This window comes from Mesoplodon bidens (genome assembly GCF_964165515.1).
Source record: "Mesoplodon bidens genome assembly, chromosome: 11".
Taxonomy (NCBI): Eukaryota; Metazoa; Chordata; class Mammalia; order Artiodactyla; family Ziphiidae; genus Mesoplodon; species Mesoplodon bidens.
The window spans coordinates 994,604-1,020,429 of record NC_138167.1 but is presented as its reverse complement, the minus strand read 5'-3'; the positions used below and the strand labels follow the sequence as shown (position 1 = coordinate 1,020,429).

The 25,826-nt window shown below is 51.3% G+C and overlaps 1 protein-coding gene across 1 annotated transcript in view; it reads left to right on the top strand.

Annotated features, from left to right (window-relative positions):
• Positions 1-19,597: 19,597 nt before the first annotated feature.
• CACNA1C (calcium voltage-gated channel subunit alpha1 C) overlaps positions 19,598-25,826 on the top strand; it is a 471,172-nt gene continuing 464,943 nt past the window's right edge. The window contains exon 1 of the mRNA XM_081249321.1: positions 19,598-20,252. Within this exon, the coding sequence (XP_081105447.1) occupies positions 20,204-20,252 (49 nt within the window). The 5' untranslated portion in view covers positions 19,598-20,203. The remainder of the gene's footprint in view (positions 20,253-25,826) is intronic.

Below are 25,826 nucleotides of genomic sequence, written 5' to 3'. Positions count from 1 at the left end.
TGCTGTACAGTAGGTTCTTATTAGTCATCTGTTTTACATATAGTAGTGTGTCTATGTCAATCCCAATCTCCCAATTTATCCCTCCCCACCAGGCTGCTTTTACACCTTCAAAACACAGAAGTCTAAGTCTACCTTCTTTCCCGGAAAATCTTCCATTCTTCCGTGCCAAATGTCTCCCAGGGCCTTTCACTGTCCTCGTGGGGTTGAGGACGTTGTCTTCAGGGCCTTGGATATGACTCCTACTATAATCCCGAGGGCAAAGATTCTCTGGCAATCTCACACTAAAACAGATGAGAAAAAAACCCAGCAACAATCCCCAGCTCGTCCTCACCCCATCACCCCCAAAGTCTCAGATCTTTAGCAACTATCTCACTATGGAGACAAGAGGAACAGGAACCACAGCAGATGCAGCTGCCAACAATGGAGCTAAAGTCACCTTAGGCTCCATTAACAGAAGCACGGCGTCCAAAACGAAGGTGGTGTTGGCTGTACCGAGCTAGTCACACCCCCTGGGAGACAGCTCAATCCTTCTGAGGGGAATGCTGATAGACAAAGAGAAGAGGATGCCGGAGGAGGAGACTGTAGCTCATGCGTCTGCCTGGAGAAGAAAAGATGCATATGGAGCAGAGAGGAGGGATTGAAATACATTATCTCTATTGGAACATTTATTTAGTAATAAGCATCACACCATGAATATCTGCTGTGTCTGAGACATTTGGAACATATTAACTCACTTTAGTCCCCACAACACCCCCATGGGGTGGGATCATTATTCCCATTATACAGATGACGAAACTGAGGCCTGGAGAGGTTCAGTGACTCGCCCAAACTCACACTTAGCAAGTGGCAAAGTAAGGCTCACCTCCAAGTCCTTCGAGGTCCAAAGGCCACATTCCGTCTCCCGTGTCCCCCGGAGCATGGAAGAGAGCGCATGGCCTCCGTGTGAAGCTGGGAGCTGAGTCAGAACCACAGGGAAGACATCAAAGGAAGAGACTGAACTCAGCGTAACGGAGAACTCGCTCCCTGCCAGAGGCGTCCAGAGATGGAAGGAACAACACAGCTGGGCCTGAGTGTCCTGTCCCCCGAGGTCTCCAGGCAGGGGCGGAGGCGCTAAGGGTGAGGATGCAGTGGGGTCGTCTACCGTCACCGGGGCCACCAGACGACCCCAGTGAGCCTTCCTGCTTCATTGCTCTATGCAAAGTAACCCCAGCACACAGCTCAGGGAGAGGGGCAAAGGAACTCGTGGGGCCGGTACCCGATCACTTCGGAATCATTCGAGGGCGAATGGTGCCCTCCAGTGCCTTAGAGGTCGTGGTTCCTCATTCATTCATTCATTCATTCACTTATTCCACAAGGATGTTTCTGGGTGCTCGCTATGTGCCAGGCCTTGGAGACACAGTGGTGAGGGACACGGTCCCTGTCTTCCAGGAGTCTGTAGACCAGCAGGGCTGAGATGTGTTAACAGGTGGGAATAATTAGGATGGTGCAGGGCGCTAAGAGATGCCCAACGCAGCTTTGCAGAAAGGGGGAAAGACTCAGGGGCTGGCGAGGAGAAGGCACAGAGGAGACGGCCCGTGGGGGAGCCTGGGGGGCCCAGACCCGAGGCTCCAGCGGCCCCGTTGTGCAGCGCAGGTGCCAGGCCGCCCGCTGGCCCAGGAGGACCAGGCGCCCCTACAGGGCGGAGTACCCCCCTCGGCCCTGGCCCTGCTGGCAGGGTGAGCCCCCCGCAGTCGGGAGGCTTCTGCTGCTGCAAAAGCTTCGCCGGGGGAAGTCCTGACTGGGAGCCATTTCCAGTGGAATTTTCATGAGACCAGAGTAATTCTGGACGTTTAAATAGAAATGGGGAGACTGCTCTTTTGTGCCCGGGGTATTACGCTTTACCACTTGGAAACAAAGCAAGGCTGCTGCATCCCTGCATTTCTCGGGGGTCCCTTGGTTCTGCTGGCGTGGGCTGCAGAGCCCTGGACTCACGTGGCAGGGAGTGCCTGGGGGCTTAGGAGGGGTCGGAGGCCAGGGAGGGTCCCGGGAAATAGACATCTCTGGTTCTTGCAGCATCTTCTTCCCCCAGAAGCTCCAGCACAAGCCTCCGCTGTGTAGCCCCAGTCCCCCCTCATCCACCCAGAGCACTGCGTCTCCCACCCTCTCGGCAGCTCCGGCATCTGAATCCCAGTGGGGGGCAACTCAGACCCACCTGGGTCCCCATGGTGCACCTTCGTCCAGGTGTGATCACAGAACCCAAAATGCGACGGTGAGGAGGGTCATCCGTTATTTTCCTACCTCCGAGGCAGGGGTGTACTTAAACCATTTCAGACAGATGGTTAACTGTCCTATTTTAAAAGCTCTCCAGAGAGGCCGATTTCACAATCCCTGTGGCTGTTTGTTCTAGTATTTACTCATCCTCCTCGCCAGCAAGGTCTCCTTTAGGCCGCATCTAAATCCCTTTGGTTGTGACCTGAGTCTTGTTCCTGACGGTAGATGCTGGGGTCTTCTGCTTTGGGCGAGGGGAGGGCTCTGGTCCTAACTTCGCGGCCTTTGGGAATCATCTGCTCTATGTGGACACCCTTCTTCTTGGAGTTTATTTCCTTTATTGGTAAACATGGGGGTTGAGCTAGGCATGATTCCCAAGGACTCCTCCAGCTCTAAAAGCTGTGACTTCTCAAATTAAAAAAGTGCTGCCTAGGTATCCCAGGCAATTCAGTACCCCGTGGAAATAATCATGCTTTGTCACATGGCAAGCTTGTAGCCGAAATGTGAAATGATGCCACATAGACCCAGCCTGGAAAACCATCTTTCCCTCCTTCTGGGGAGGAAGAGCAGATGAGGGCTGCGGTCACTCAAAGCTGCACTTTTCAGAGTCACTGCAGAGAAGTGACAGGCCCAGGATCCAGCTGCTGACAGCCGAGAAGGCGACCCAGAGGAGGGCCCTGGCGCGGGGGGCTCCCCACCCTTCGCTACCTCTCCGGACGTTGCCCCAGGGCGGGGAATACCTCGAGGCATTTTCACAGAACTCGGTAGTGACCCGAGAAGGGAGCCGTCACAGTAGCCCCTTGCTCTGAAGGACGCAGGACCCTGAGGATGGCAGTTTGCCAGGAACAGAGACAAAGTCTCCACACAAGAAGCAAGAGCATGCTGAAGACAAAGTAGGCTTATTTCCCAGTTTTTTAAACACGTTCTTGTCTGCTGCCTTTGGCATGCGTGTCCCCAGGAGCCAGCTCGCTCCAGGCCAGCATCAGTCACCTCGCTGTCGAGGACAGTTGCCCACGCAGCTCATCCGAGGCCGGGTTCCACCAGCCAAGCTCGCCCAGCATCCGGCCTTACCTGTGAACACAGCTTCAGCCAGTGACTGGATCCCATCCTGGGACAGATTGACCGGCCCTTCTCTTGGATACTCTTACCTCCTCAAGCTCTTAAAAGGAGACAGAGATAAAGAATCCGTTGTTGGGCAGGCATGCGAGGCATTTTAATCTTCTGTACATGTAAATGTGAGATTGTAGAATTTCTCTTGCTCTTATTACTTGGATCATCAGACACTGCACTGGGCTCGCTGTCTGCTGACAGCTGTCCGAGGTAGCTGGGAGTTAAAGTGTATTCGGGACCCAGATCACTCTTGAAATTGTTTGTTAAAAGTTGTAGGGTACAGAGAAGGCTACACACTATATGATTCCAACTATATGGCATTCCGGAAAAGGCAAAACTGCGGAGACAGTACAAAGATCAGCGGTTGACTGCGGGCAAGGGGGGACGATGGTGGGTGGAACGGAGAGGGTTTTTAGGGCAGTGAAAACACTCTCCATGATACTGTGATGGTGGGTAAAGTCATCCCACATTTTCCCAAACCCACTGAAAGTACAATACTGAGAAGGAGCTCTTAGGCAGACGTTGGACCCTGGGTGATTATGATGTGTCAGTAGGTTCACCCTTGTTAAAACACGTACCGCTCAGGTGGGAGATGTTGCTAATGGGAGAGGGGCATGTGGGAAATCTCTGCTCCTTCCTCTCCATTTTATTGTAAACCTAAAATTGTCCTAAAAAACAAAGTCCTTAAAAAACCAAAATAAAGCAAAAGAAAACAACAAAAGACAGTTGTTGGGTACACCAGAAATTGCCCTGGGCCCCCAAAGAGGAGAGAAAGGGCAGAGCATGCCACGCCCCCAAGGAGTCTCCTTTCCATGCAGGAGAAAAGAGACCTGAGAAAATCATTCCTTTTTATGGCTGAGTAATATTCCATTGTATATATGAGCCACATCTTCTTTATCCATTCATCTGTCGATGGACGCTTAGGTTGCTTCCATGTCCTGGCTATAGTAGATAGTGCTGCAGTGAACATGGTGGAACATGACTCTTTTTGAATTATGGTTTTCTCTGGGTATTGCCCAGTAGTGGGATTGCTGGGTCGTATGGTAGTTCTATTTGTAGTTTTTTAAGGAACCTCCATACTGTTCTCCATAGTGGCTGTATCAATTTATATTCCCACCAACAGTGCAAGAGTGAAATTGAGTTATTTGTAGTGAGGTGGATGGACCTAGAGTCTGTCATACAGAGTGAAGTAAGTCGGAAAGAGAGAAATAAATACCATATGCTAACACATATATATGGAATCTAAGAAAAAAAAAAAAAGGTCATGAAGAACCTAGGGGTAAAACAGGAATAAAGACACAGACCTACTAGAGCATGGACTTGAGGATATGGGGAGGGGGAAGGGTAAGCTGTGACAAAGTGAGAGAGAGGCATGGACATATATACACTACCAAATGTAAATTAGATAGCTAGTGGGAAGTAGCTGCATAGCACAGAGAGATTAGCTAGGTGGTTTGTGACCACCTAGAGGGGTGGGATAGGTAGGGTGGGAGGGAGGGAGACTCAAGAGGGAGGGGATATGGGGATATATGTATACATATAGCTGATTCATTTTGTTATACAGCAGAAACTAACACACCATTGTGAAGCAATTATACTCCAATAAAGACGTTAAAAAAATAAAAACAAACAAACAAACAAAAAAACAGAAATCATTCCTGTTAACTTGTCAGTGACTTAGAAGCTGGAGGAGTTCTTTCCTGTAGGGCTACTGTTCTCTAAAACAGGAAGCTTAATGAATCACCGTGTAACCCAAAGATTGCATTTCTGCTCATAGAGATCGAGTCCCTGTGGCATTTTGATGGAGCCTGGGGGACACACTGTCAGTGTCTGGGGGACAGGCTGGCTTCCTTACGCACTCATCTCACACTCTGTGGGCGAACACAACCTCACGCCATCGCAGGCTGGCCCTTCTGGAAAGGGTGACCCCTAAGCTTCTCAGACCCCTAAATCCTCATTAGTGCTCACAGACACTACTGAGTTCTTAGCGCTGCATCACAGATACTTTATTCTTATCTGTGTTATTTGGGAATTCTTGGCCACTTAAGACACAGAGTCCAGATTTAAAAATAAGTAATGGATTTTGAAAGGTTTTTCATAAGCCAAAGAAATGTAAAAGACGAGGATTGGTTTTTTTAAAATTAATTAATTAATTTATGTTTGGCTGTGTTTGGTCTCCGTTGCTGCATGCAGGCTTTTGCTAGTTGCAGCGAGTGGGGGCTACTCTGCGTTGCGGTGCTCTGGCTTCTCATCATGGTGGCTTCTCTTGTTGCAGAGCACGGGCTCTAGGTGCACGGGCTTCAGTAGTTGTGGCACGTGGGCTTCAGTAGTTGAGGCTCGCAGGCTCTAGAGCGCAGGCTCAGTAGTTGTGGCGCACAGGCTTAGTTGCTCCACAACATGTGGGATCTTCCTAGATCAGGGCTCGAACCCGTGTCCCCTGCGTTGGCAGGCGGATTCTTAACCACTGCGCCACCAGGGAAGCCCTGAGAAGAGGACTGCTGAGATGTTATTCCGGAACTATTCCTGGAGATAGCTGGACCCATGCTCAAAGGGGCTGGTGTTCTGACACATGAGGAACACTCCCACGTCTTCAAGCGTCCTTTTCCTTCCCAGTCATTGTGGGAACAGACCTGGCCTGGGTGGAATTTCTCCTTTTTCTTGCTGGATGTGTTTTTTCTCTCATTCAGGTCCCCTCCCAGAGATCCAATCCCTGCCTGTCCTGGGCTCAGGTATTTTCAGAGGTGAAATCCCTAAACATGAATTTTGTCCATAAGAGCTTGTAAGACAGATGCTGGGGAGAAGAAGTGGATAAATCAGGTGTTACAGATGGGACACTGGCAAATGCAGGGATTGCACAGGTTAGGTAAGTAAACGCAGCTTGTATAGGTAGGAAATTGCAAAAGGCAGACGCTGTGAGTGATGGTCTGTGGGCAGCATCAGTCTCTTATACATAACACAGGCCTCTTAAGAGGCAAATAAGAGCCAGAACTCTCACGAAGAGCCTCCGCCCCCAGAAGAGGGTCTTGTTAGCTAGGTGGCCCACTACATAACGACGTGAGAACAAAGGAAGCAACCTCTCTCTAAAATAACCTCCCCGGGAAGCTACTGGAGAGGAACTCTTTCAGGAACATGAGCTACCAAAGCCAGCCTTTCATGTACACACTGTTGTGAAATGTGTGGGGGAAGGAGGGCAGGTCTCCTGGTCCCGAAATATCTCCTCTACCAGCCTGCAACAGGCCTGCGATGGTTCCTGTGGATTCACCCCTCACCACATTCAGGATTATAGGATGTCATTCATGTATCAAATGTTTCTTAAGCATTTACTAGGATCCAAACACTATCCTTGGGAAAGGAAATTTCAAAGCAAGTAGAACATGGTTCTTGTCCTTGAGATGCTCAAAGTCTAGTTGAAGAGACAGGAGGTAAAGAAACGACCAAATAAACAAATAATAAATAACAAGCAGTATAACTGGTGCTTCGAGACAGATGACTACGAGGCTCTACGGGGGACAGAGGAAGGGGAGTCTCACCCACCTGAGCAGGCTTTGGGACGTGATGGAGCTGAGACTCACAGGAAGCAAAGGATGCCAGACAGGTGCCAAGGGTGGGGGCTGGAAGCCAGGATGAAGGCGAGAAGAAAGGAGGGATGATCTTGGACCATGGGGCCCTCAGGGTAGCAGAGAGCATCCCTGTGTCAGGGCAAGGGTTACAGGCCTTGGGTTTCCATGGAACATCTTGTAGCTGTTGAGAGATGCTTCTGGAGATGGGGGGCAGGGTTTATGCAAAGAGATGGAGGATGGCAGAGACCCATTTGTCTGCTTGGCCACTTTGTTGAAAGCATGGCAGCACCACGTATTTCTTTCAAGTCATCCCCTCTTCATTCAACTTTTTGCCCCTCCACCCAGGTGCTGCTTTCCTGCCCAGTGGAGGCTCCCCCATGACCTCAGCCATGAGAAGGGTAGTCAGCAGATTTTTGAGGTTGGACAGTAAAACTCTATCTGTTTTTTGTTTTTTTTAAAAAAAACATTCATAATTTGGGCATTTAAAAAGTATTGACAACGGCACAGGTCTTTGTATGATGGGAAATGCTTTAGCCCCGCATTTACCAAACTGGAGTAACATTGATGAGCCCCTGGAAATGGAGCTCGCTCTGCCCTCTGAAGAACAATCCATCTTGATGGGGCCTTAGCTAAATGCATAGACTTGACAGCCAACAATTTAGTTAATCCAACTCCTACCCCTCCAGGATTCGCTTTCAGAGTTTGAAGGGAAATTTCCAAGCAGAAAATGTTTACTTAGATGAAATTATTGAAATTTTATTGCCTGAGAAATTTGGTAGGATTTGGTTATCAAGGTCTAGTGTAGGCTGGATGATGTGGAGATGCTAAGTGCTCTTGACTTTCTGAAGAATTGGTTCAAATAGACAACAGGCTCTTATGTAAGAGATGGAGGCAAGCCAACTGTTCTCTTTTACCAAAGAGGGAAAAAAGACAAAAAGAAAAGGGCTGGAACTGTGGTTAATGATGTTTAGGTTGGACCAGGCATGATCACCGAGTCCTGCTATTGATGGTCAAAGATGTTGTAAAATCCCACCTTCCCGGTAATAAATACCCCGCCGTGTCTATACTTCTACTTACCTCGCATTTTCATGCTAATACGTCAACTTACGCTCAGACCCCTCTCCTGGGGGGTTTCCCAGTTGGTGGTTGAGAGAGATGATACTCACAGGCCATGAGAGGCTTGGCCAACGTCACACAGCTGGGCAGGAGCAGCCTTTGAACCCAGAGTTCATCCCAATACCTAACCCTTGTGGCTCCTTGATGGTGACCGAAAACACAACAGAGTCACATCCACATGATGAATCCCAACTGGAGCCCGGAATGGAGAGTATGGCTTCTGAGACTGACAGAATTCAGTCTCATATCATTAAAAGCGTAAATACAAGCAGTGAAGTCCCAGGGCCTGTTCTGTTGGGCGTTTACTGGTGAAAACCATACTTACAAATGGAACGATTCTGTCATGGAGTAAAATGCAAATAATCTGGGGTCAAAAAGACCCCTCGGGAGGGTTTGCGGGGCCGTGCACCCTCTGGGATAACGTGACCGCGTGACACTGCATTTCTTTCTCCAAGGAGCTCAGGGTAAAAACCTTGGGAAGGGAGGCAAATCCTTCAAGACCGTGTTGGGGATGGAAGGCTGAGTGAGAACAGGAACCAGGGCTGTTCACGTGTCGCCTGTCGCCTGCCTCTATTCCATAGAAATACAGGCTCAGAGGCTGGCTGGGGCCTCCCAGGGCCTCGGGCTGTGCCCAGTCGGGAGTCTCCACACCGCTTTGCTTGCATAGCCCCCAAAAAGAGTTTTGAAAAAGTACGTGCCTCATCATACATTTCAAGTGACATCCCCAAATTTTCATGATAAGTTTAAATGGTTGTAAGTGATGCAATTTCTGGTGCTTTGTAGATCTTGACAGTTTAAAGTAAAATAAAATTGTTGCATCACTCTTTAAAAAGTTTCCAATGAAATATAAACACCCGAGCTATTTGAAACCTTCTATTATCTGTTCAAAAATATATAAAAGCTCTTTTTTTTAAAAACAAATATTTCGCATCATTTCTTTTTCTCCTTGGAAACACTGTTCCATTCCATTCCCTCCATAAAGTTTTACCCCGATACAAGATATTTTTATGCTTGAAAGTGTTTCATTGTTCACACCATCACACTGCTCTGCCACAAAAGAGATATAAATTGATATTTAAATAAAAATAAAATTCCTGTGACTATAAGGCTCGGTGCCACCAATTTCTTCTGGGTTCAACTATCATGAAAAATATTATTAGTGTACAACTGAGCAAAACAACACAATTACATGATGAGCTTTAAAAGTAATTATCAATATAAAATTTAAATGGTGTTAGAAGTGTATCTCTTAAAGAGACAGATGGTTGGAGGGGGTGGGTCCTGATTCAAGGAGGCTTTCTAGACACGAGTGTTTCAGATGTCTCCGTCTTTGGTGCCTGGAGGGACTCACATCACAGGGAGATGGACATGGAAGGATGGGTGTGTGTGTGACAGGTATGTCTCTCCTCTGTAGCATGGGAGACGGATGGCTGTGAAGGGTCAGAAGAGAATGGACAACTTCCACCCCAGGTTGTCCTCAGACCAGTGTTAAGATTGGGTACGTAGGAAGTTTGAGGCTCTGGAAACTGATTTCATTAAAACCCTTCCAGGTACCACATGGGTTCCTCGTACAAGTTTGAAGATGCCCAAAATGACTCCAAACACTTTCTGAGCCCATTTGGGAAAGTGTCACCGTTGTGCTAATTCACCCACATAAGAATAGTTTTCATAAGTTATTCAATATAAATATAGGCATAGGATGTATATATGTATACATATAGCTGATTCACTTTGCTGTACAGTAGAAACTAACAACATTGTAAAGCAAGTGTACTCCAATAAAAATAAATTTAAGAAAACATATTGAGAGAGGAATAAAAAAATATAGGCATAAATATACCTGTACTTTCAGCAGACTTAAAGAAGGAAATGTGTTTGGGGGTATTTTGTCTATAAAATCTGTTGAAATGGATACTGTCACTGATTTATCTAGAACACACAATGGTATGCTACATAAATTATAAATGTTCTCAGTATTCCTCCATCACAAGATCTTTATGGTTACAACCTTTCCTCTTAGGAATTAGAATCATTGACTGATTTGTATGATGATTGGAATGGAAACCAGTTCAACTAGTCAGAACTTGGTGCATCTCTAACCACATGTGGGGCACACACGGAGTTGCTGATTTACGTCAGTGTGTTATTCAGGATACGCAATGGTATACGTTGGCAATGACTTCTAACTTCTTGGGGCTTAGTATAATAAAAGCTTATTTCTTGCTTGTGCTACATGTCCGGACGGGGTCCGTGGGAGAAGCTCCGCTTCACAAAAGCCACTCTGGGGTCCCGGCCGATGGATCCTTCTTTATCTTGTAGCTGCTCCATCTGGATTTGGTGGCAGAAGGGAAAGGAGCATCACAACAGGCCTCTCATTATCTCAACCTGAAAGTGACACACATCACTCTACTCGTGTGTCACTGGTCAGAACCAGCCCAATAGTGTGTCCAAATACAGGTGAGACGTGAACGCTTCCGTGTGGCCAAACAGGATGTTCTTGGAACTAAACTGTAGTAGAGGTTTATTTAGGGGTCACTTTATAAGCAGCCTTAGTCAGTTTGGAAAAAAGTGATTCCCAAGGTTTGGTGACTAATAATAAAATAATGAGGTTATGTTCATTGCGAACAGCGATTACAGAAACAGGGCGGAACACGAGAAGGGCAGAAAATTTGAATCTGAAACGGAATATGGCAAAACGGGTAAACTTTGAAGGAATGACACTTGTCTTCGAGTATGACCTTGACCTAAGGCCTCTCCAGGGGCAGAGCTAGCTCTGCAGGGTAGTATGAAGAGATGGCTGGGAGTGTCCTGCCATGCTTGAAAGCTGCCAAGGTCTTGGCTGCACTGGGTTCCACCTGGCTGTTGAACGGAAGTCATTTGGCAAGTTAATGACGGCCACCTCTCAGGAGGCACCCTTTTTGTGTAAGCCCCTGGACTTGGCTTTGTCTGAGTTGGTATCCAGTTGTATTATGGGGCACTGAACTCACTGTGAGGGTGGTGATGATTAGTGATAATTTCTCTGCCCCCGGGTCTTGGAAAATTGCCTTTCAACAGCCCAGAAGATAGAGTGACTAAGCCAGGTCTGGTACCAAGGTGGAATCAGTCAGAGGGCATTTGGGTTTTCTTCCTGAGAATGTAAATATTTGGAATGATTCCTGTCTGCGTGGCCTGTAATAGTAATTCCTGTAGATTTGATACGTGGAAGAGACTGCTGTAGGTTGACCCAAGGGTATCCGTCTAACAGAGCCGTATAATCTACAATCAGAACAGAACATCCAAGTGGGGAAAGTGGGGGAGGGGTGGTGGTGGGATGAATTGGGAGATTGGGATTGACATATATACACTAATATGTATAAAATAGATAACTAATAAGAACCTGCTGTATAAAAAAAAAGAAAAAGAACAGAACATCTCTTTAAAAAAGAGGCGTAGGGCTTCCCTGGTGGTGCAGTGGTTGAGAGTCCGCCTGCCGATGCAGGGGAGACGGGTTCGTGCCCCGGTATGGGAGGATCCCACATGCTGCGGAGCGGCTGGGCCCGTGAGCCATGGCCGCTGGGCCTGTGCGTCCAGAGCCTGTGCTCCGCAACGGGAGAGGCCACAACAGTGAGAGGCCCACATACCACAAAAAAAAAAAAAAGAGGCTTAGGGAAAAAATATACTTTTTTGTTTAATGAGGTGCCCTTGCCCAGATGTCAGGCAAGCATTACCTGACCTATGTCAGATCAGGAAGCAGAAATTTTCTAGTCTAACATAATTTCTGATATTGTAGGAAAGCAAGCTGGAAATTAATGCCATGGAATTCTAAGAGAGATGCATGCAAAGTGACACTTCAGGAAGGAATAATCCAGAGCACAAATATGAACTGAGCCATCAATTCTTCTTCTTCCATGAGCAAGAAGGAGAAAAACCGGGATCAGAGAGAGAAGACATTATAGATTGAAAGCCAGCTGAAATATCAAGGGAAAGGTGAAATGACTAAGAGTTATATTAATAGGAAGGCTGTGAATTGAACAAGAGTTAACAGCTGACTTCTGATGGCCAGAGAAAGGTGTTTACTTTCATGACCATGTTTGGAAGATAACCAAGAACTCAGGATGCATCCAGAAGGATAGAAGGAGAGGAGAGAATGTTTGTAAAAGCTGGTTAGAGGAGAAAGGTTCTGGGAGGCCTACTGAAGGGGGCACCTTCTGGATTACATTAAGAAAACAGTTTCTCCCCAGCCTGGAATAGTGAGGAAGGTAAAGGGGTAGGGAGGCTGGACAGCAGGATGAGCTCTGGGTTTAAAGTCGAGTTTAAAGTCGAGTCCACTCCCATAGAGAACAGACTTGTGGCTGCCAAGGGGGAGGGAAGGACCGGGAGTTTGGGGTTGGTAGATGCAAACTATTAGACGTAGGATGGATAAACCACAAGGTCCGGCTGGATAGCACAGGGGACTATATTCAATATCCTGTGATAAACCATACTGGAAAAGTATATAGAAAAGTATGTGCATATACGTGTAACTGAATCACTTTGCTGGACAGCAGAAATTAACACAACATTGTAGATACGTCAATAAAATAAACTTTTAAAAAAGTCAGGTCCACTCCTAGCCGCTGAGCTGTGTGGCCAAGTTACTTAACTTCCCAGGAGTTCAGTTTCTCTATTTTAGAAACTGGGGGCTAATGTTTCCCCACAGAGTTGTTTTAAGTGTGGGATCGAGCACTGAGAAAGGGGTGCCTTCAACGTAGGCGGCGATGCTGGACTTATTTACCACTCACTTCACTAAGTCTTGACATACACCTGTCACTTTCATTTTATAAATCAGAGAGAGAGAACGAGCCAGAGGGAGTTAGCCAAAGTTTCCGTAACTAGTAACGGTTGGACGTGGGATTCAAAGGATGTGGTGAAGAGACTTAGGGCGTGTTAAGGCCATGTCGTGGGTTGAATGGTGGCCCCTCAACATGTGCGTCCATGTCTGATGCCCAGAACCTTGACGGTGACCATACTTAGTTATCTTAAGGATCTCGAGAGGGAGATGTCATCTTGGCTTATCCAGGAGCCCTAAATCCAATGACAGGTGTCCTCGAGAGACTTGACAGGCCACTAGGAGGCAAAGGGACAAAGAGACAGAGCCAGGAGGGATGTGGTCAAAGGTCAAGTGGGGGGGCTTCCTGGTGGCTGAGAATATGCCTGCCAATGCAGGGGACACAGGTCTGAGCCCTGGTCCGGGAAGATCCCACACGCCGCGGAGCAACTAAGCCCGTGCACCACAACTACTGAGCCTGTGCTCTAGAGCCCGCGTGTCACAAATACTGAGCCCACATGCCACAACTACTGAGGCTGTGCACCACAACTACTGAGACCGTGTGCCACAACTACTGAGCCTATGCTCTAGAGCCCGCGAGCCACAACTACTAAAGCCCGAGTGCCACAACTACAGAAGCCCGCGTGTCTAGAGCCCATGTTCCGCAACAAGAGAAGCCACCGCAATGAGAAGCCCGCGCACTGCAACGAAGAGTAGCCCCCGCTCGCCACAACTAGAGAAAGCCTGCGCGCAGCAACAAAGACCCAACACAGCCAAACATAAATAAATAAATTAATTTGTATTTAAAAAAAAAAAAGCCAAGGGGTGTCTGCGGCCACCAGAAGGTGGAAGAGGCCAATGGACGGTCCCCTGGGGCCCCTGAAGGTAGTGGGACCCTGCTGGATTTCAGACTTTCAGCCTCCAAAACTGAGAGACGAAATATGTGTGTTGTCTTAGACCACCCCGTGTGTGGTCATTGTTTGGGCAGCCCTAGGGACACTAAGACATGTGGGAACATGTGTCCTTGGTGGCCTCTGAGCCCCTCAGAAGTGGGTAGCTGGGTCTGAAGGGGTCAGCAGGTCACCCACAGGAAACGAACTTCCCCGGGGCCTTGATGAGATGCTAAGAAAATCATTTCAACCATTCAGCTCTTTTCTTGCATCAGTTTCTCTTTCCAAATAGCTGTGGGCCATGGGACCCCCTGGCCCCGTTTTGTGGAGGAGGGGTACTGGCCAGCTGCATGACTTGGCCTGGACTGGTGTCTTGCTGACCCAGAGAGAGACCCACAATTTGCACCCACACGTCCGATGTGAATTCTCCCACAGGGAGAGCCAATCGCCAGGGACAGGCTGGCCACCGTCTTGCCGCTGCCTGTCTTGGGTGATTAAGTTGCTGGAAATCACAAAGGTGGGCGTGATCCCCCGTTGTCACCCCTGTGATCTGATGACGCTTCGGCTGAGCCCCCCTCACCTCCAAACACTCTGGCCTCCCCTTGGGCTTGAGGTGTGGTAAGCTGCCAGGAGCCTTTTCCTTAAATGCAACACGTACAGAAAACCCGGCGGGTTTGCCGGGATCTGGTCTGTCCTGTGGCCTCTGGACAAGTAGGCGAGGAGGAGAGATTCAGTTTGATGTCGGGCTCAGTCTGCACCCTCGTCAGCCCTGCTCTCTGAATCGTGAGCTGGGAGAGTTTTCCCCTCCCTCCCCTCCATTTTAGTTCCGAGCCTGAAATGTCTCCTGTAGAGGGGATCTGCATAGACCTGGGCTCAAGTTCCAATTCTATCACTTACTGACCAAGCAATCTTGGGGAAGAAAGATAACCTCTTAGCTGCCATTTCACACCTGCAGAATGGGGCTGGTCAGGCTCTTTGGCCGGGCTGGGGAGAGGTTGGGGCCCAGAGTAGCCCCTCGACATGGTTTTCTTGTGGGGGTGAAGGATGGTAACAGCCAGCACACACGTTCCACATGCTTCACCTGGATTATTTGATTTACTTCTCGCCCCCGCCCGGAGAGGGAGGTACCACTGTTAGCTCCATTTCCTAGAAAATGGGCATCAGGAAGTGAAGTCAGGCGTCCAAGCTCCCACAGTTCAGAGCAGGGAGAGTCTGGCCCTGTGCCTGGCCCATCTCCAAAGACCAGGCTCTGAACTGCAGGTGTTATTCCGTGATGGTGATTAGTGTGAATTCAACAGGTATATGCTGAGGGCACCTATGTGCTGGCACTAACTACTGACTCATGAAAGCATCTAAGCAAGTAGCCTAGTAAAAGTTGGGAGCACCGCTTGGGTGCGTCCTTAGGTCTGATGGAGGAAGCACGTCGAGTGGCGGCTGATTGCAGGACTTCGACCTTTCCCAGGGGGCGAGTCTATGGAGGCTGCTGCCTTGGTGTCTGAGGACAGGTGGCTGAGTTCAAATCCCAGGTTTTCCAAAATTCATCAGCTGTGAAGACTTCCGCCAGCTCGTTGACCCTTCTGTGAAATGACCCTTGTATAACATGGGGCAGTAGAGTTGGCCCTCCATATCCACGGGTGTCTGTAAAGGCTGGATAATTACACTTCCCTCATAGGGATGTTCTGGGGAGCAAATGACTGTAATAATCTTTTTTTTTAATTGAAATATAGTTGATTTACAATATTGTGTTAGTTTCAAGTGTACAGCAAAGTAATTTGGTTATACATACATATATATGTATCTACTCTTTTTTGGATTCTTTTCCATTATGGTTTATTACAGGATGTTGAGTATCGTTCCCTGTGCTATACAGTAGGTCCTTGTTGTTTACCTATTTTATATATAGTAGTGTGTATATATTAATCCCAAACTCCTAACTTATCTTTCCCTCCCTTCTCCTTTGGTAAGCATAAGTTTGTTTTCTTTGTCTGTGAGTCTGTTTCTGTTTCATAAACAAGTTTGTATCATATTTTAGATTCCACATATGAGTGATATCATATGATATTTGTCCTTCTCTGTCTGACTTACTTCACTTAGTATGATAATCTCTAGGTCTATCCATGTTGCTGCAAATGGCATTATTTCATTCTTTTTTATGGCTGAGTATTATTCCATTGTATAAATTGTATAAATATACCACATCTTCTTTATCTATTCATCTGTCAATGGACATTTAGGTTGCTTGCATGTCTTGACTATTGTGAATAGTGCTGCCATGAACACTGGGGTGCATGTATCTTTTCAAATTAGAGTTTTCTGGATATATGCCCAGGAGTCAGATTGCTGGATTATATGGTATCTCTATTTTTAGTTTTTTAAGGAAACTCCATACTGTTTTCCATAGTGGCTGCTGTAATAATCTCTTATGTTATCATTTAACCAACCTTTTTTGTTGGATATTTAGATTGTTTCCAAGTTTTTCACTCTTACAAATGAACTGTAATTAACAAATTCATTACTCTCTTAATTGCTTCCAAAGGATATATTTGTGGTCATTTAAGGAATCTTTTCCAGAGTGAATCAGGCACTCAACATACAGTGAGTGTCCCTATATATTATGCTTTGCACAAAGAAAAATGAACACAGTTCTCTCTCTGAAGACATTTAAGATGTAGCGGGAAGGGGGGCGGAGAAAAGGCACATCTGCATCCAGACATTACACCACCCACCACGCTGGAAGAGTGCACACACACAGCACCCAGGGAGGGCAGAGGGGAGAGCGCCTTCACCAGAGAGTCAAATCACGCCACGAAAGATAGAAAGATCCTCCTCCGCAGCTCCCACCATCTCCCAAACCCCCACTCGGAATTCAGGATGGTTTCTGTTTGTCACGTTGAGAATCTGTTCCCTGGAAAGGGAGCACTGAAGGCTGTGTTCCAAAGTTAGAAGCTGAGATATGGGTGCTCATTGCAAGACCAAATATTTTGGAAGTACCTTTCTCTGGAAGGGAAAGAACACGTTTCACAGCTGGAAAGAGAAGTGAAAAACGAAGCTAGAGAGGCATGAAGGTAATATTTACTTGCTAGATTTACACGGTGCCTACCCTGAGAAAAGCCTGGCTGCAAATCCCATCTGTGCCCCTGACACAGGGCACCCGCTCTCAGTTACCGGGCTACCTATGAATTCCCTGGGTCACACTTTGCAATCATTTTACTGTCACTTTAAACTGCTCGGTCCCCTGCCCTGCCCCAGCTGACCCTCGGTCACCCCTTTGAGCATAGGATCATGGTACCAACATGTGTTCGGAGTCAGACCCTCCTGGGCTAAGTCCAGGCTCCGCAGTCTACCAGCTGGATGACTCTGGACACGTAAAATTTCTAAGTCTCAGTTTCCACATCTGTAAAATGGGGATAGTAATCACAACAGTAATACCAGCCTTATCCTTGTAATGAGGATTAAGGGAGATAATGGGGTAAAACACTTATCACAGCCCAGCGCGCTCAGCAGTGTTAGCTACTGCTATTATTCCTGTACTGCAGTGTGTAAAGGGGGGCAAACTGATTTTAATATTAGTTTAAACAAACAGGTGCATGGGCCTCTGAGACACAGGCCTATAATGCACCCTAAAGCTAAATGGAAGCGATATTTGGATTTGTGTCATTTCTGATTTTCTCTCTTAGCTTGAAAATTGAGGATGAACACACCAGAATGGTAAAGAGGCCAGATTTCTCTAGACCACTGTTCACAGTAGGATGAAGATAATGGATAAAGCTTAATGCGTCTCACAGGGGCCTTTGCATTTTAAGCTCGGGCCCAAACCCTGGGCCAAAGGAATGGGGCTGGAGCAGTGAGGTTTCAGACATGCACGAGGGTGCCGATGGAGGCATTTTGCTGCAACAATGGTGGCATCTCAGGTACTCACACACTCATTCCACACATATTCATTAACTACCCTCTGTCAGACATTGTTCTATACGCTTGAGATAAACTGGTGAACAAAAAAGGACAGAGATCCCTGCCCTCGTGGGATTTACATTTTAGTGGGGAATACAGACAATAAACAACACAATGAATGAATAAGTAGACAGTACAGCATGTGAGACAGGGGTTAAATACCAGTTAAAAAGTAACAGAAGGGGAGATTGAGAGCGCTGGAGGGACTGGTTGGGGGAGTGGTTCCAGGCCCTCTGCATATATCAAAGTCCGTGGGCTCTCAAGTCCCTTTTACAAAATAGTGTCGTTTAGTCCCCCCACCCCGCAACTCGCGGTTCTGTATCCACGGTTCTGTATCCGCGGCTTCGCAACCCGCGGATACTGAGGTCTGAATGTACTAAGTACGGTGGTCAGGGTGAACCTCGCTGAGAAAGTGAGATTTGAGCAGTCTTGAAGAAAGTGAGGGGTTCATCAGGTGGGTAGCTGAGGAGAGGGCTGCAGGCAGTAGGGACAGCTAGAGCAAAGGGCTCCAGGGGTGTGTGTGTGTGTGAGAGAGAGAGGGAGAGGTGTTCCTGGGGAGTCTGGGGTACTGCTAGGAGCTAGTGAGGCTGGAGCAGTGGGAGACCAGTAGGGGAGGCCGTAAGAGCAGCTGTACCCGCTGTTTCTGTGGGTCCCTGGAGGCTGCTCTGAGGACCTGGCTTTTACTAAGTGAACTGGGGACCTCTGGGGGGGGGGTTTGCACAGTGCGGTGCTGGGACAGGTCCCTTTAGATGCCATGTTGAGAAGATACCAAAGGAGGGGAGGGAGGGTAGACGCGGGGCAGCAGCCTCTGCGGGAACTCAGGTGAGGGACCGTGTCGGCTCAGACCTCGGGGTAAGCAACGGGGGGAACTGAGAAGTGGTCACATGCAGGATTTTTCGGGATTTCCCGAAGGACCAGATGAGAGGATGAGAGCGAAAGGAGTCAGGAACGACCCCAGGTTTTCGGCCCCATCCGCTGAGATGGGGAGGCTGCTGAGGAGCAGGTTTTTCCACAGAGAATAAGGAGTTCGGCGTTTGGAAATGTTAGGTTTGAGATGTCCGTCCGCCTCCGAGCCGAGACCAAGAGCGCTGGGCAGCCTGGCGTTCAGGAAGAGAGGTCTGGGCTGGACACACCGAGCTGGATGGGCTCCCCCGAGGAGGAGTGCGGATGGGGATGGGGGGGTCTGAGGGTAGGAAGGGGGGCGTTTTCCCAAGAGGGAGCTGCAGGCACCCCTGCCAGGGCTCAGGCAGCCCCGCTCTCAGGAGCCCGGGCCTGCAGGGGGTGCCATGGACCTTCAGTGGCTGCCTGAGTGACTGGGAGAAAGGTTTGCTGCTCCGGGAAGGACAGGCGCTCAACAGATTCCCGCCGGAGAGGCAGAAATAATTAAGAGGAGAAGGTGAGGATATCCTGGCAGCACACGTGCTCGGCGGCCTCGGAGGACTTAAGAAAACCCGGGTCTATTAGTCTGCTCAGACATCTGGGCACCGCTGCCTCGCCAGGAGGCTCCGCCTCTCAGGCCCTCTCTCTCTGCCCCCGTCTCTCCGCATCCACGCCACTCGTGCAACCGCCCTGGTCGTAATCCACCAAACAGAGCCGTGGCACCGCGGCTCCTTTCGCTGTTTCGCGCAGTGGCCCGATCCGCAGAGACTCTAGGTGGGCAGATGGCCCCCCCTCCTGGAGTTGCGCGCCCGAGGCCTCGCCGCCGAGGGGGCCGCGCAGGACGCGGGGGCCGGGGCGGGGCGCGAGGGGTGTGTCCGGGTGGCACGCGAGCTGAGGCGCGGGCGGCGGGGCCAGCGGGGGCTCGGACCCGGCTCGAGTCAGCGCCGCGCGCCCCGCGCCGTGCGCCCCGCGCCGTGCGCCCGGCCCCGCGCGCCGCCGCCACATCTGGAAACGTTCAGAGCGTCCGCCTGGGGCGCGCCGGGCGGGCGGGCGGGGCGGCGGGCCGCGGGGTGAGCGCCGCGCTCCGCGCTCCTGCCGGCGGCTCCCTCTCGCCGCCTCTGCAGAAACAGCTCCTGCCAGAGCGGCGCGCGGCGCGGCCCGGAGCGGCGGCGCCTTCCTGCCTCCTCGCCCTCGGGACTCGCCGGACCTTCGGGCAGAGGAAAGCGGAGCAGGGCCGGGGAGGACGCGCCGAGAGCGGGCGGAGAGGGTTCAGGCCGGCGGCCGGCGGGCGTCTCCCGCCCTGGGGTCCGCGCTCCCCTCTCCCCTTCCGCCTCCTCTAGCTCTGCCTCCCCATTTATTTTTTCAAATGCTGTGGCCGCCAGAGGTGCGGCGCTGAATTCTTGGAAGGGGCCCGGATGTGCTGAGGATGCATTACAATTTCACTGAAGGAGGCAGTAGTGGAAAGGATCAGTTTTTGGTGTTTGATGCAATAATGGGAATCAGGTAATCATCAGAAAGGAAGAAGAGCGACCGCAGATCCACGGCTTCCTCGAATTTTGCACGAAAGCCGCCGGCCTCGGAGGAGGGATTAGTGCAGACCCGCTCGGGCGTGTTTGACATTTCTTCCTCTTTGTGGCTTCTCCTTTTCAAACAATTCTTGGTCCATGGTCAATGAAAACACGAGGATGTACATTCCGGAGGAAAACCACCAAGGTAAGGCTGGACCCCGCCGCCGCGCCCGCCGGCCTCGCCCGCGCGCCCCGGGGCCCCGGCCGGTCCCCGCCGCACGTCCTTCTCCCCCAGCGGCCGGGGGCCCGCGAGACCCTGGGCGAATCGCGCGGAGCCCGAGCGGAAAATCCCCGCCCCTCCCCCGCCCCTCCCCCGCCCGCGCCCGCGACCCCCGAACAGCGCGTCCGGAGAATTCCGGGCGAGGGGAAAAGTTCCCAAGTGTCTACTCCGGCCTCGCTGGCTCGCGCTCGCCGGGAGAGCCCGACTACCCGGCCGGCGACGCCCCAGCCCGGTGGGCCGGGGTCCTCCTCGCCTCGCCCGGGCGCGGCTGGGAGCGCGCGCGCGCGCCCCGCACCAGGCCGGCCGGCTCCCCCGCCCGGGCAGCGCGCTCCAAGGGGGCGGCTTCGAGTCTTGGCGCCTCTCCCTTCCCCTCTCCCTCTCTCTCCCTCTCCCTGTGGACCGCCCCCCCCATCTCTCTCTTTCCCTCTCTCTCTCCCTGTGGCCCTCTTCTCCGGCTCACCTACACCCACCCACCTCTTTGCGGCCACTGACCCCCGCGCGCCCACGCCCCGTGTGTTCTTATTCGCACCCACATGTGGGCTAGCACCTGAGGATGTCAGCGTTTAGAATTCGGGCGGTGTGTGGGCTCTGCTTTTTCATGTTTTAAGGCAGTAATAAAAGGGTGTGCCGGGCTCACGCGGCTGCCCACTGTCGCCCAGTGTTTTCCCAGTATCTCCATCCTTGGCATCAAGTGTCAGCAGCTCCCCCTGAAAGGGGGAAAGGCTTTCAGTCAGCGCCCCGCTTCCTGGAAACTTTCTCCCTCACCCCCTCCCCCGCCGCCCGTATTAACAAGTTATTATTTTTTGGCACTGCTCGTCAATTAAGATTATGATGGAGTGGAGAGGGACGGTCTTGCTGGAGTGCGGCCGCCTCCAGCTCCGTCTCTGCCTTCCCCGTGGCTTCCTCTGCCTCTGGGTGCAGGCTCTGCCTTGTCTCTCCGTTTCCCAAGCCTCCCTGTTTACACTCTTCCTTCCAATCGCTTCCTTCTCCATACCTGTCGCTGTTGGTCCTGCTACTTCCTGGGCACATCAAGTGCTCCTCTGAGGACAGCCTGGTGGAGGGGCTGTCTCCATCCCTCCCTCTCCTGTCCAGCCTCCTCCCTCCTTAGGCCCCCAGCCCCACCGCTAGCAGGCAGAGCCCCTACCCTTTAGAGCCAGAGGCTGCCAGGCAGCTTCCCTGGTCTCCGTCCAACCTGAAACTGATCTCCAGCTTGGGCAGCAGTGGGGGAATTTGGGCCTCTTTTGGTGGAAGGATTGTGTCAAGGGTCGTGGGTTCTAGGGTGAGCCAGGGCTTTGGGGTCACTAGGTCCCTGGATTTCTCTACCCCATGCCCCACCCCTACCTGTTCCCCTGTCCCCTTCCTGATGGAGTCGTGGATGGATTCGGAGGGAGGCCAGGAGGGACACAAAAGAAAGGTGATGTTTGTGAAGAGCGGGGATGGCTTTCTCCCCTCCAGGCTCCCAGCTCAGTCCAGGCGGCCTTGAAGGGGAGAGCCCAGTGGCCACGTCCTCGCTGTCACTGACAATGGCAGTGGCCTGTGGTCATAATTATTATTCACGTGGTGATAATCCTCAGCAAATCCTGAACAGTTCACAAGGCCTCTTCTCCACGCAGGACAAACCCTCTCTGGCCCTTTCCTTCCTTCCTTTTGCCCCGTGGTGCCCCAGTGCGCCCTCCCCACCCGTGTGCAGGGAGCAGACACTCAAAGTAGGAGCCGCGGCCCCGCGAGGTCTGTGGGGAAGATGGAGGGGCCAGCAGCAGGGAGCGTGGCCGGGCGCCGCCTTCCCAGCCACACGCCACAAACACTATGGCAACCTGGATCCCAGTCCTCTTCCTTGAAGCCGCAGTGATTATATAATTCACAGAGCAGTTTTGCCTCCTTTCCCGGATGCGGTTCTCAGGTGTAAGAGCACCAGGATCCCTGCCTCCCCTCCGTCTCCCCCCGCCCTGTCGTTGGCAGGGCTGGGGTCTTCCTGGGGCAGGAGGGGAGGAGGGTGACGGAGGTGGGTGCGCAGACCTGGAGAAGCAGGGACGTCTGCCGGGAAGGGGTTGCTGTGGCTTCATAACTAACGGGGCGCTGAAACATACCCAGGGGTAGGGTTTCAGGAGCAGAGAGGGAAGAGGGAGCGTTACGCCGGCGGTGACGGCGGAGTGGAGGACTGGAGGAGCTGCCCGGGGCGGGGGTTACATCCCCGTCTCCCCAACAGACTCGAGTAGCTCAATGCAAGGCCTTTTGCCCCATTTTTGCAGTGGGGTGTGTGTGTGTGTGTGTGTGTGTGTGTGTGTGTTGGGGGTCGGGGTGTGGACACGGGGGTCAGCACGTTGGAACAGCCCGCAGGTTCCCCGAGGGCTGGATCCCGACCCTGGGTTCGAGGCAGCAAGGGGCTCGTGAGCTTCCCCTCACCTCCAGCGCCCCATCTGCTCTGGTCCCACACCAGCCTCCCACTTTTCGGGGCTGATTTTCCATTGCAGCCTCCAGCTAGCAAATGAGTTTCTTAATAGTCAACCATTTAACAAATAAAACATCAGAATGTCCCTTATCTGCTGGAGACAAGGCAGAGGGGGAAACGCATTCTGGGAGTGGAAGACACCTTGTGCTTTTCTTTTCAGAGCACTGCTTAGCGATGCAGCAGAACAGTTATTATCATCGTAATAAAGTAATAATAATCATGATCCGTGGTCAGAGAGCACTGTTACCTGCCCCTCAGCTTGCACAGGTTGAAGAAAGCATGACATTAGCTGCTGCTTCTTGGATTCTGCATGGAGGAACCCAGAGAAAAAGGGCTCTTGAGGCTGCTCACATACTTTCGGGTGTATCAGAGTACTATACAATAGAAAATATTACAAGAGTCAATTGTTCCTTATGTCCATGGAGCACATGCTAACGGTATTTAAATGTGCACACACACACACTGAATAAGGAAAAGCTATTTTAAATAGATTGCACAAGAGCCTAGAGCCCTTTGGGGACCTGGTGCGTAGCAGACAGGAATACTGGTGCTGCAGCCCTGACACCGTTGCACATTGGTGCCTCGCCTTGGGTGAATGGTTCTCTACAGGTAGATGCTACAGGTACAGTAGATGGTGAGCCGTTGGCCCCTGAGTCTTGGGGATGACTTGGGACTCTTCCTTCTGTTTTCTCTGTGATTTAAAACTGCCCGAGGTGGGTTCTTCTGGGTGTAAGACAGATGCAGAAGGAGACGCAGGGACATCCTGGGTGGGGGTCTGAGGCCCTGCTGATCTTTGCATCCCCACCTCCTAGCACAGGCCTTGACGCTTGACCGATGAATGCAGCCCCCAGACCAGAGGGGGTGTGCTTTCTGCCTCTTCCAGGAGGTGGCGCCCCAGGGCTTGGGAGTCAGGAGGGGCACCTGCGGGGCTGGGCAAGGGGGCCGAGGCTCCGCAGGGCACTTCTTGCTGCTGTGCCTCGTCCGCGTGCCTGCCCCAGGGTGGAGGCCTCCGAAGACCAGAGTGCCCGCCACACACATGCCAGGGGCCTCCAGCACGACCCGCCCTCGCCGACCTCTCACCCTCTCTCCGGTAAAGAACCCACTTTGGATTTCGCCCTCCTGCCCCAGCCTTGCCTTGATCTCTAGCACAGGCAGCATCCTGCTCGCCTGAACCTGTTACGGCCCTATATTAATTTCCTCCCCGTATTAATTTTCTCACCAGGGCTTGGTAACCAGAGGGGCCCGGGGGTCCCAGGCCCAGCCTGGGGCCAACCTGGAGTGTGGGAGCTGGAAAGCCTGGCCGGTAGGGTTGCAGAGCTTGTCGGCTCAAAGGCAAGAAGACATTTTCCTAACTTTATTAGGGGAAAAACACAACAACAACTGGGTACACTTCACAGCTGTTTATGAATCTGGCTGGTCCCATGCTGGGTAATGGCAGCAAAGCTCCCGAGACCTGGGTTAGGAAGTAACTGAGATTTGTTCTAATTTTCAGTGATGTGTTCCAGCTCCTGGTGTTTTCTTTTCCATCCCTTTCTTCGCTCAGCTTTCTCGGTGGTTGTAGCGAGGTCCTGGGTCCCAGAGCCCTGGCCGCCGAGCTGAGAATGTGAGGGCGTGGCTGGAGCACCCTCCTGCTTTCCCGGGGAACCTCCTGCTGGGGTCTGGCTGTTTGCCACATGGTGGTGACCAGTCAGCCAGTAGCATCCCGCTGGTCCCCGTGGGGGCTCTGGAATCTGCGTCTGCATTCGAAATCGGTAGACGACTTTATTTTCCAGGGTGGACTAAAGAAAGCTGATGGATTGTTTGGGAAACTCCTGGAGACTTAGCAACTACACTACTTAGCGAGGTAATCGCACTGATTTAGCCTCCTCCTAGGTCCGTCCCCACTGTTGCCTAAGTTGACGGTGGGCTCTGCAGAGAACAGAAGACTGATTAAAAAAAAAAAAAAAGGCACGGGGAATCGTGCAAAATATCAGGTGCTGAATATTTAATGACATAAGTGCTAAACGTTCTGATAATGAAACAACACTCCCAGCCATGGCTGTCATTATTAAAATAATTTAGTAAACATCTGTTTACATGAACCTCAAGGTTAGGTACTGTACAAAACAAGTAAAAATGACAGGATGCCCCTGGGAAAACGGAGGGCCTTCAGCGCTGTTTCAAAGCCGGGACGCAGGGACTACCCCGCATCCCTGGGGGGGAAGCAGAATGGGGGCTGATGTGACTCCTGTGTGTGCGGCTCGGGTCCCAGATGGGGTGCCCTTTGCTTAAGGCCAGGCCTTGACCTGGGGCCCCGGGGGCCTCGCTGCCTCCTTGCCGCAGGCAAGGGACCCGGGAGGCACAGCTGTGAGTGGGCCTCAGGGGCCACAGGAGGAGGCCCGGCTCCCTGGGGTATCTGGGGGAGTGTGGGGCACACAGCCGCTACTTGTGGAACTGAGTTAATCTAAGTGGGGATCCACGGGACAGAGGAGGGCAGTTTGGGCCCACAGGCCAGGAGGGAAACAGAGGTTGAAAATAGGCCCTCACTTCCCCGGAGACGCTGGGGATTTGGCGTTGGGCAGAGGTGAGGCACAGGGGGCTAACTGGCCAGAGCTCGATATCCCATGGTCCCTTCTCCCAGGCCCCAGCCAGGCTGCTACCGCACGGCCGCTTCACCGTGGTCCTCAGGTGCTGTGCTGTGTGTGTGTGTGTGTGTGTGTGTGTGTGTGTGTGTGTGTGTGTGAGTGAGACGGGGCAAGGAGGGGGCGGTTCCACACTCAGGTTCTCTGAAAGGTTGTCAGGCAGACCTAGAATAAATGCGTCTCTTCCGGAATTTACTCTAGGATCAGGAGGTTTTATGGGCAAAGGAACCTGAGGAACAAACTCTGTTTCCAGTTGAGAAGACAGGCTCCTGCAGGAGGGGTGGGACTGGAACCCGGCCTTGGTTCTCCACCCTCCTGCCATCTCTTGACCGTTCGTGGTGCACGCTGATGCTCTGAAGGCATCGATCAGTGTTTCTGGTTAGACTCTGCCTGATAACCTCTTACCCTCCCCCCCAGCCTCCCTCTGCC